General features: G+C 41.4%; 2 protein-coding genes across 2 annotated transcripts in view; both read left to right on the plus strand.

The window, feature by feature from the left end:
• The first annotated feature begins 231 nt into the window (after positions 1-231).
• e2f4 (E2F transcription factor 4) lies at positions 232-8,411 on the plus strand. Its single transcript, XM_031874402.1, has 11 exons — positions 232-1,272; positions 2,447-2,556; positions 3,551-3,712; positions 4,026-4,069; positions 4,159-4,223; positions 4,338-4,526; positions 4,843-4,930; positions 5,064-5,210; positions 5,964-6,011; positions 6,132-6,176; positions 6,296-8,411. Exons 1-11 carry the CDS (start codon positions 1,108-1,110, stop codon positions 6,409-6,411), a joined length of 1,179 nt encoding a protein of 392 aa, XP_031730262.1. The 5' UTR covers positions 232-1,107; the 3' UTR covers positions 6,412-8,411.
• A 1,304-nt stretch (positions 8,412-9,715) lies between these two features.
• elmo3 (engulfment and cell motility 3) overlaps positions 9,716-10,517 on the plus strand; it is an 18,494-nt gene continuing 17,692 nt past the window's right edge. The window contains exon 1 of the mRNA XM_031874360.1: positions 9,716-9,950. The gene's annotated coding sequence lies outside the window, so the exon portion shown is untranslated. The remainder of the gene's footprint in view (positions 9,951-10,517) is intronic.

Genomic DNA, 10,517 nt, shown 5'->3' on the forward strand with positions numbered 1-10,517 from the left:
TCTCCTGATTTAACAACCTGTGTCTCCCTGTATAAGTGTGTCAATTATCTCCCGGTGGCTTCAGTTCTCCTATTTATTATGTTTTTTGTGATGTATCTCATGTTATTTCAAACTAATTTGCAATCATAAGAAGTGTGGTCTTTGTTGGTGAAATGTTTCTTATATACAAAGAACAATTACTTATCGTAAAACTCCAAAAATATAGTAGAGTAAAATCTTTTAGGTGTGTTTTCTAGAAACTACAGGTCTGATGAGGAAAGTGGGAACAGGTGTGTAGGTGGGAGGGGATGTCATGTGACCAGGACTGGCAGGTCTGGGGAGTGAGCAGGGGCTGGAGAGAAGGACAGAGAGCCAGGACGGGCAAAACCACCAACCCACTACAAAGTCTCTGCCCTCTCTCGAACTTCTCAGACAGTTTTAGTGCAAAGACTTCAAACTCAAAGGGTTTCTCAATAATTTTTTATTGGATATGTCTGGAGTGTGGTGTTGACCGTATGTGTGTACGTGTAGTGTGTGTTTGAAGCGTGCGTGTGTAGTGTGCGTCTTTGCATGCACGCCAAGACACGCGTGCATGTGTTTTCTTCAAGTTTGAGTAAGTAAGGGAAAGTATAAAAGTATTATTATCATACACATCCGAATAATCCTTCTCTTTACCATTTTAATAGAAATACCACCTCATCCTTGCTGTCCAGCAACTTTTAACCACAATAAAATACATTGGTGAATTATTAAATATGTATTGACTTCAAAAGTTTTCATTAACACACTGTTATTTGTAATACGCTTTTGGATCGATGTGAGTACTTGCAGACGCTCCCTGCGACGAATGAACCGTCCCGTCATACCTCGCGTGGCCAACGGCTCTCTCAACCACCGAATGCTCGCTCGTTGAATCACCGTACTCAGCCTGTTCAGCTCAACTTAGTGAAATCATTTGGAGCGAACCAGGTCGGACTATCTCATTTATCGTCTGCTATCAGACACACACACTTCCCCGGCCTTCTGTTCGTCTGACTGCGGCGGTGGAGCGTGCTTTCCTGGGCTCGCTGGCTGGGTTTGCTCGGGGAGGCAGAGTGGGAAGTAACGTTACGGAGCTGGTCCCGAGTGATGATGGAGCTAGAGTCGGCCAGTAATAGAGGCGAACTGGGAGCTGTGGGGGACTCGCTGCAGCCACAGACTCCCAGCAGGCACGAGAAGAGCCTGGGACTGCTCACGACCAAGTTTGTGACTTTACTACAGGAAGCGAAGGACGGAGTGCTGGATCTGAAAGCGGTGAGCATGCAGCCGAGTCTTTGTTGTTAGCTATAGCACATGTCATGTGTAGCCTGCCCGCTGTCGTTGGGTTACATGCACTTTCGCTAGCCTGCCTGTTAGCATAGCCTAGCTGTGTGACAGGCTAATTTGAATGGGTGATACTTCTCTGCTTATGGCATTGCCGTTTTTATACATCTCGGATACATGTGTCATGGTGTTTGGCAAAGTAGGGCTACAGACTGAACTTTGAGGACACGGGTCAACTTCTCAGTCTGTGCCCCCTGCAGATTCAAAGTTTAAAAAGTGGGTCAGCTTTTGTCGTTCCCTTCAAAGCTAACGCTACTGCATCTTAACACATGAGCAATCCTTTTCTGATTGGCGTCTTTGTCAATTGTCGATATGCATTCACTCAATTAGTTTCCAATTTAAGTCGTTTTAGCGACAATACAGTAGCTTCTAAACTACATTTAATATGACATAAACTAATCTTAGCTGTGTTCTCCACCACAGTCAAAGCCACCATAGATAGATATTACATTAAATATTCCCAGTAAACTCAGTGCCATAGTGTCAGAGTAGTGACTCGAATAACTAGTTGGGTGTTGGTGTAAACATTCAATAAGATAAAGATGTTAAGAACAAATGGATTCTGGGGTCACTGTTTAGAAAGTGCCACTAAAATGAATAAGCCGTGAACTCAAATGCCCTAAAATTGGGGTTACCCTGAAGCCCAGACTTAACAAAACCTGTTAAGCCTATCTATATGTCGACGCTGCTTGAAAAAGCAACGTGTGACATTCATCGTGTCAACCACAATCACATTGAACTGGAAATCTTTACATTTATTATGCATGAGTGAAAAGGGAAATTATTGCTGTTAAACTTAAAAGCCTTTAAAGATTTATTAGCTGTCGTTCAGCAGGTCTGTGACCACAGTGCCCCCCCTACACACAGCCTTAACTTATCAGCACCAGCCATGTGGTTATCTGAGTTTGTTAAGCACCAAGAGGTCGGGCCGGGAAGGAAGTTGAAACGCTGCTGTCATACCCTGCGATGGCTGGTTGCAGGGCATTGAACCCGTTGGCACAGATACACAGCGGTCTCTTTGTCTGTGTTTTAAGTTATGAACCTACTGAAGGAAATGCCGCCTGTAATCTTGACTGTGTTTGATTGCGTTTGTCCTGACGTGCAGGCTGCAGACACCTTGGCAGTGAGGCAGAAACGACGAATATATGATATCACCAATGTGTTGGAGGGAATCGGACTGATCGAGAAGAAGTCCAAGAACAGCATCCAGTGGAAGTAAGCACACAGTTCATTTTTTATTCTCGAAAGGTGGTAAGACACTCTCTTAATTTTTAGGGGGAAAAACTGAATAAATACCAAAGTCAAAATGTTAATTTTAATCGTAATTTTTAAAAAAAAACTTCACAATTTGCCTGTCAAAAGCTAATTAGATAAGTATTTCAGAGTGTTGAACTGACCTTCATCACAGCAAAGTGATTATGCTTAGGTATTGAGAGAGCTGAACTATTTTAAACCCTAACCACTGAACTTCTTTCAAGCACTTCAATCCCTTACCACCACCTCTTTTTCATGTAACACATTCTAGCTACAGAGAAACGTATTCATCTGAGGATCACGGCACTAAGTGTTGATCAGTCGCGTCATCCTTGTATGCACTCATGTTGGCTAGTGTGTTATTCTGTGTGACAAACATGCTCATGACTCAGTGACTGTACATCTCACTTGTAATGCTGGTTGTGCAGCTGAGTGTGAAGCCACTTGACGCTTATTAGGATCTCAGTTGGCATGAAACTTTATAGAACTGACCACAGACGATGTGTTAAATGTGTCCTTTTCCTATACTAATGTGACACTCCTGCCACAGTGTGATCATTTTATAACACTGCTATTACAAAATGATCACAACAATAGGAAAACACATGACTCCAACCTGCCTCACTAAATGGAAATGTAAGACTTTGGACAGGTATTGTTGTGGAACTTGTTCAACCACTTTATTAATTAATGACAAAAAACAAAAACAATAGTTTAAGCTGTGTGGTAATTACATCTATCATAAATAATGTTCCCTGTTAATGCAGCTGTACTCCTGATTCATTGTTTTGTCCATGCTCTAAAACACGGCAGATTGATCAGTAGCCAGGAGAGACGTGAATCTGCAGAGCTGCATCACTAATAAAGCAGGCGGTTAATGAAAAACAGCATTCATGCTCATGAGTGTGCAGCTGACTGTAGATGACCATGTACTGTATTTGTCTTTGTGTTTCAGGGGTGTAGGTCCAGGATGTAACACCAGAGAGATAGCCGATAAGCTCATTGATCTGAAGGCCGAGCTCGATGACCTGGCTCTCAGGGAAAACGAGCTGGACCAGCAGAGAGTCTGGGTCCAACAAAGCATCAAGAATGTCACAGACGACTCTAACAACAGCCCATATCCTTCACTGCACAGCGTCTTTGTGTGTTATAGCGGGAAGTAGTTTTTCAGAGATGCGGCCCATGGTCAGTGGTGATTCAACGGGACAGTTTCATTCACCATGATTTCATTCGGTTGCATTCCTAAGTTTGTGGAGTTCCCTCCTAACATATCTTAAGTATGCAGTAAACATCATGTCCTTGGTTAACCCATCATCCTGAAGATGAAATGTATTTTAAAGACTCCGCAGCCAATCAGGGATGTTTAATGGCAGTGTGCAAAGGTGCACTGTTAGGATCATTGTGGAATTGGACCCTTAACACATTCATACTATGGCATATATAAAACATGAAGACCTCTGTGGAGCTTTCAAAGGTAATGGTTTCAGATGCTTAATGGTTCTCAACATTCTTCTGATAGTCTCAAACACAGTTTCCATCACTTGCCTGTCCTCCTTCCCCCAGGTGACACTCTCCTAGCAATCCGTGCTCCCATTGGCACACAACTCGAGGTCCCCATACCTGAATCTGTAAGTCATGCGTGTCTTTTGTGCGTATTTTAAGCTCCTTATGTCCTGCTACTGTTTTGGTCCAGCTACTGTTCCGTCTCATGTCTCACACTGGGTTTATGTGTTCTTATCCAGATCCTCAACGGACAGAGGAAATACCAGATCCGTCTCAAGAGTTCATCTGGACCCATCGAGGTTTTGCTGGTCAATAAGGACCCTTCCAGTGCCTCTCCGGTTGTTTTGCCCGTCCCTCCTCCAGATGACATCCTTCAAAACCTCCCAGCACCGACGCCTACCTCTCAGCCGCCCACTGCCGTCACACAGGTCCACACAGATGTCAGCTTTCTGCATGCAATCAGCTGTTTTTATGTGTTGATAAGTTTACTGTAAGACTGGATGTTCAGATGTCTTTCTTCATTGAAACAGTGATGAGGATTAGAAAAAGACATCGGTCCCAGGACCAATATTTATCACGGTTTTCCTCATTTTGTTAGAAATATTGTTCATAAATGCTCAATTACCATGAGAAAACGACTGAAACTTCTGTTTTTTTGTATTTTTCAACGTACAAATTGTATTTTCTTCATCGTGCAAAAATAAGATTTTCCTTTTTTCTTTCCTTCATCTTTCCACCATCCAGGTCTCCAAAGCAGCTCCAGCAATGACTGCAAAAGCTGGTCCTGCCACAACAACAGCTGTAACAGCCAACCTGACGGCCTCAATGACGGGTACCAGTGTGCTGAAATATGCCCGTTTTCTTTTAGTCTTCAAGACATTTCACCTTTTTTATTGTTGTATTTTACACTGAACTATTTGTGATGTTTGCTCAGCGTTATCGTATTCACTCTCGCTTTATTTCAGAAGTGACGAGCACCACGCAGCTCATCCCGACGACAGATACACATGCTGCTGTTACTCAGCAACTGCAGTCTTCTGCCTCGTTGGATGGATCTGCGTCCTCCTCAGCCTCGGCAGTATTTGAACCAATTAAGTCTGATCCGTCTGAATGTGAGTTTTTGCATGTTGCTGACCTCTTTTGAACCTCTCACTCCACTCACTCACTAAAATGCAGGTTTGGAAAGGTTAAAGGGATGATGATGCTGATATTTTACTTTTACATTGATAATCTCTTTGACATATTGGTTATAAACCTTTTTTATAAGCTTCTTTCAATGCAGGACAGCGCCATACTAAAAGGAAATTAGCCAAACTACAGACGCTCGGACCCTTAAGGACAAAAATGTCCTCATTGAAATCCATTAAAACCACAATTTATATCCTAAAGCCATCACAGTATAACATCATACATTCTATTGTATTCTAATATATCAGGCTTTCAGTTTAGCACCCTGGCTTCAATATTGTGTTTTTTTTTTTCTCCTTCAGCTATTGCTGCTGTATTGTGTGTTTGAAGCAATGCATTAAAATCATTAAAATCAGCATTTAGTATCCAGCAAATATTCAGTTTTTGTGTATTTTTCATTAAAAAAAACAACAGTGGCGTTATTTTAACAAATTGACATTTTAAAGGGTTAAAATTCTGAAAAATAAATGAATATTTGTAAGTTATGATTAGGACTGATGTTGGTTAAAGAAATATAAAAAGTGGAATTTTCCACTCAATAAAAGTGGAAAATAATATTACTATATAATTTGACGCTGCCATTTCTGTCCTCTAGGAACATCAGATTAACTTTCTGAAAGTGAAACTCAAGAGTTTAGTGTTTGTAGTGACTGACTGTACAGCTGCTTTTCTTCTAGTGCTGGACTTTCCCAAAGAGCTCTCTGAAATGTTTGATCCTACAAAAGGTAAACTCCTCCCCAGTATTACATAAATGACATATTCTTCTTCCTTTGATTATGCCGTAGTGTGTTCCACTTTGTCAGTGTCCTGCAGACTGATGGTTCTTTCCTCTCTCTCTCTGACAGAGATCATTAGTGGAGACCTGTTGGAGGACCTGATGTCTTCAGAAGGTACGTTTGTATGCGGAGTATGATGTATATAACAAAGAGATTCTTTCATACATGTCGGCACTCATGGCCTCCTTTCATGCACCCTGGATGTCTCATCTCTTTGTCCGTCTCCTCTCCAGTGTTCTCGCCTCTCCTCCGTCTGTCCCCCCCACCCAGCGACCACGACTACATCTACAACCTGGACGAGACAGAGGGCCTCTGTGACCTCTTCGACGTGCCCATTCTCAATCTCTGACCCCTGCGATGGATGTCAAGAGTGGGGAAACGGTTCCCCAAATATGCTAATTGATTTTCTCCCAAGGGTTTCCCCCCCCTCACTGACGGTGGAGGTGAGTGGAGGTGCAGGGGAGCCAATATGATCTGACAAGCGTCTAAGGACACCTGCGCACTGACGCTGGGCTCAGACAGTTGCTCCATGCACAGCCTGGCGAGAACAAAACTTTTTACTTAATGCTTTTCCAAGGAAACCGAGTCAAAACAAATGACAAATAATTCTATTTTTTAGATTGCTATGTATGATAAAGAGGTGTGTGTGTGTGTGTGTGTGTGTGTGTGTGTGTGTGTGTGTGTGTGTGTGTGTGTGTGTGTGTGTGTGTGTGTGTGTGTGTGTGTGTGTGTGTGTGTGTGTGTGTGCGCGCGCGCGCGCTTGAGTTTTGTATTGACCGCTCTCTTATCTTGAGTCAGATGTCTCTGGGGGGGGGAATCAAGAGCCCCTTTTTCTATCAGGTAGAGAGACATTGGCAGACTAACAGAGCACAGCTTTTGTCACCTGGCAGCTGCGCATGCATGGCTGGAATGAGTCCAAACAGCTGGTTAAATATGCACTGTCCTCATGTACATAGAGAAAATATATTTTGTATTACCAGCACACAAGGCTATTGTGTAATATTGAACTACATTTGTAACAATAGTTGGCAAATAAACAAAGGTTCCCGACTCAAATAGTCAGACTGTATGTGTGAAGTGCTTTGTTTTGAGTCGTGGGCATTTGTCTCAATCAAACCCTTCAGTGTTGGAAGTGTTTCTGTGAACCAGGATCCTAATGTTGAGTTATTAAAGCCAATAAACGTGACACAAAGAGCCATGGACCAAAACAAGGGGTTGGGGGGGGGGGGGGGGGTTTAGACTTCTATCTTTTTACATGAACACTATTCAGGTCAACACGGTGCTCATTAAAATGAAACAATGTGTCTCTGGCTCTCGTCGACACTGAGAGGTTTGAGATATATATATAGATATATCTATATATATATAATATAAGCCGGCTTTCAGTTTCATTTTTGCCTCTGGACTTTTGAACCTTGCATATTTTTATTGGCTCTGATTATTTCATAACTTAACTGGAGTGCATCAGAGGAATAGCTCCCACCCCTCCCAAAAATGACCCCTGTGGATTTTGTCTTTTAGTTATGTATGTATATGATTACCATTGTACTCGGTTCATGTTCATGGAAAGGGACTTTTATGTATTTTTACTGAGTGAATATAGTCACGATGTCATGGACAACGCTCCTGTTTTTGCTTGTTTGTATATTTGGTAAAGATCCCTATTCAGTAGTTTATTCCAATTTCTTCCAATTTCTTTCTGTTTCTCGTAAATGAAATACTGCCCGTCTTTCTGACTCTAAATTCAATTTTTCCACTCTAATCATTCTCCCTCTGCAGGGGACAGGTGAGTAGCAGTTCAGGATGAGTTGTCACGAGTCAAACTGTGAAAGTACGATATCAACATTATTCATATTGCTGCGATGCTTCTTCATTTTGTGTGATAATGCCCTGGATTAAGTGTATGTATGTACTGTTTGTATCCGGCTCTACCGTTTGTATAGGATAGCGTTTATTTTTTATACCCGATAGATATATTACTACTGCTACCTATCTTGGGGCGACACTTAACTGTGTTTGCAATTCATCCACAAAACCTTCTGCTTTGTCAAAGCCTCCTGTCTCATTGTTGCACTTTACATCACTGGTCTGATTGGTTGTTACTCATCCCCTCCCAGTCAGTAAGAAGTCATCGTGTTTCAACAGTGTTATGAGTTTCTTCAATAGAGTATAGCTGAGCAGTACTGGTTTGAATGAATCGTGTGTGTGTGTGTGTGTGTGTGTGTGTGTGTGTGTGTGTGTGTGTGATGGCATGAGAGACTCAATCCTACAGACTGTTTTTAACAGGTTCACTATTGCTAAGCTGTAGCTGCATCAAATGAAATGAAATAAAAACTTTGGTATTCTTAATGTATTGTCTGGTTATCAATTTAAGTAGCGTGCCACATTGTTTGCGTGTGTCATCATAGCGTGTATGCAGACGGTAAGTTCAGTTTGAGAATTGTGAGATGACACTCAGATATGTTGTGAGCTAGGGTCGTTGTTTAAAAAAACAACTAGATTTAATTAGTAGATAAAGTTGCATTTCATTTTAATGAAAAGATGCAAATGTAACAAAATATGAAAAAAAAGTTGTGATAACAGGTAAGCTGTTCAACTGAAGCCCTTTAATTTATTTTGTATGGACAGTATATTACTGTAAGACTGTACATTCATCATAATAGTGACAGTTGTGTCATTGAAGGGGCAGATACTTTGCTTACTAGAGAACTGTAGAGTTCATGGGTGTTTGCAGCTGATACAGGATTGTTTTCTTTTGTGCTAAGGCCTAACCTGCAACTATCAAGTAAACTCGCATAGCTAGCATTGTGAGCTCATAATAATAGAACCGTTATGAAGGAAATAGGGTTCTGGGATTAGGATGAATGATCCCTTTAACTCCATTGGCCAACATTTAGCTAAATCATGGAGTGTGGCATTATGCGCCTTTAAAGCCTCATCTGTTTATGATGCGAGAGGATGCATTAATTACATCCATTTGATCAGAAAAGTGCATGTTTTTATGGGGTGTCTTGATGGCCTCGGGGTTAAGATGCTAAACATGTATATAATAAAAAATAAAGGTAAATACAGAGGAGAGACCTTACAGAGCAGTAAGTCCATGGTTGAGCCAGTAACAATAAGCCATAGGGCCCCCAGCTGCCCATTTGTTTACATGTAACAATAATGATAAATAATAGCTGTATCGACCTATATTATTGACATAGCAGCTATTTTTATGTATATTTTTATGTATACAGTATATAAACAGCAGGGGGCAGCTGTAACCTGCCGCATCCGACCCGGAACTTTGGTTTAGTTCATCTACTTCTAGGAAATTTGAAAGAAAAATGGTCTAGCTCAGCATAAACTCCAGCGGCATTTACACTGTTTGCATTGTGGTTCTTTCAAAGTAAAAGTGCTGTATCGCTCGATTACTTAAAGTAACACACTGACATGTTTGAAGGTGAAATCTTACACTGGCACAGTTGAGAGGGAATTAGATGTAATGGAATAAGTAAATAGTGACACTTCAGCTCATGGACCGTTTCCGTATAACATAGCATGACATAACGTATGTTTTACGATAATACGCTGGACAGGATGGGTTTTATTTTGAAAGTCATAACCGGAAACCTGTATCTACATCTGGCTAACTTGCCTCATACTTTGGATTGAACGACTCCAACCAACCCGGAACTTTTAGGTCAATTAATCACTCCTGAAAACTTATTGCAAGGAGTTTCCGCCTGTGTTTCTGAGCAGTTTAAATGTTACTCTAAGAGAAGACACTTCTGCGGACTAAGGTAGTTCCTTCCGAGGGGAAAAGCGGACAGTTGCAAATGTTTCTCGCTTCGACTGCAGCGGTTCCTGTGGGACATTAACACTCGACTTGTCTTTTCAAACCAGGTAGGACCAGGACAAAAAATACCAGCTCTGAAGCTGACTCTCTCACTTCCTCCACAACCTTGTCATGGATCTTTTTGCAAAGCTTTGTCTTTAGTCATATCAGTTTGAAGTAATAACAGTTCAGGTGCTGTTACATTTATTTGCGTTCACGTGTTCACTTCTAACTAGTTACTGGTTTAAAACATAGTTTGGTGGTTCACGTACACAGCAGAGCGTGTGCCTTTAATGAACTAATGTAGCTTACAGTGTTCAGCCACACAAAAGTTACATTTATTTGTGTGAAGTAGAGCTATACTATTGTCATGAATAAGACCAGTTGTATGTTTTATTATCTTTTTTTCTTTTTATAAATACAAAGCAAGCAAGTCATTAAATTCCAGTAGAAGCCTGAAGTAAGTCTTTCTCTGTATTATTCTTGTATTTGAGATGTATTCAGTTCGTGCTGTGCGTGCGTGTGTGTGTGTGTGTGTCCGTGTGTGGAAGGAACCCTGTCAGGTTAGGAATTTCAGGCAGCTGAGAGCTCTCTCTCTCTCTCTCTCTCTCTCTCTCTCTCTCTCTCTCTCTCTC

The sequence above is a fragment of the Anarrhichthys ocellatus genome, unplaced genomic scaffold, assembly GCF_004355925.1.
Source record: "Anarrhichthys ocellatus isolate YVR2014 unplaced genomic scaffold, GSC_Weel_1.0 scaffold80, whole genome shotgun sequence".
In the NCBI taxonomy this organism is placed as follows: Eukaryota; Metazoa; Chordata; class Actinopteri; order Perciformes; family Anarhichadidae; genus Anarrhichthys; species Anarrhichthys ocellatus.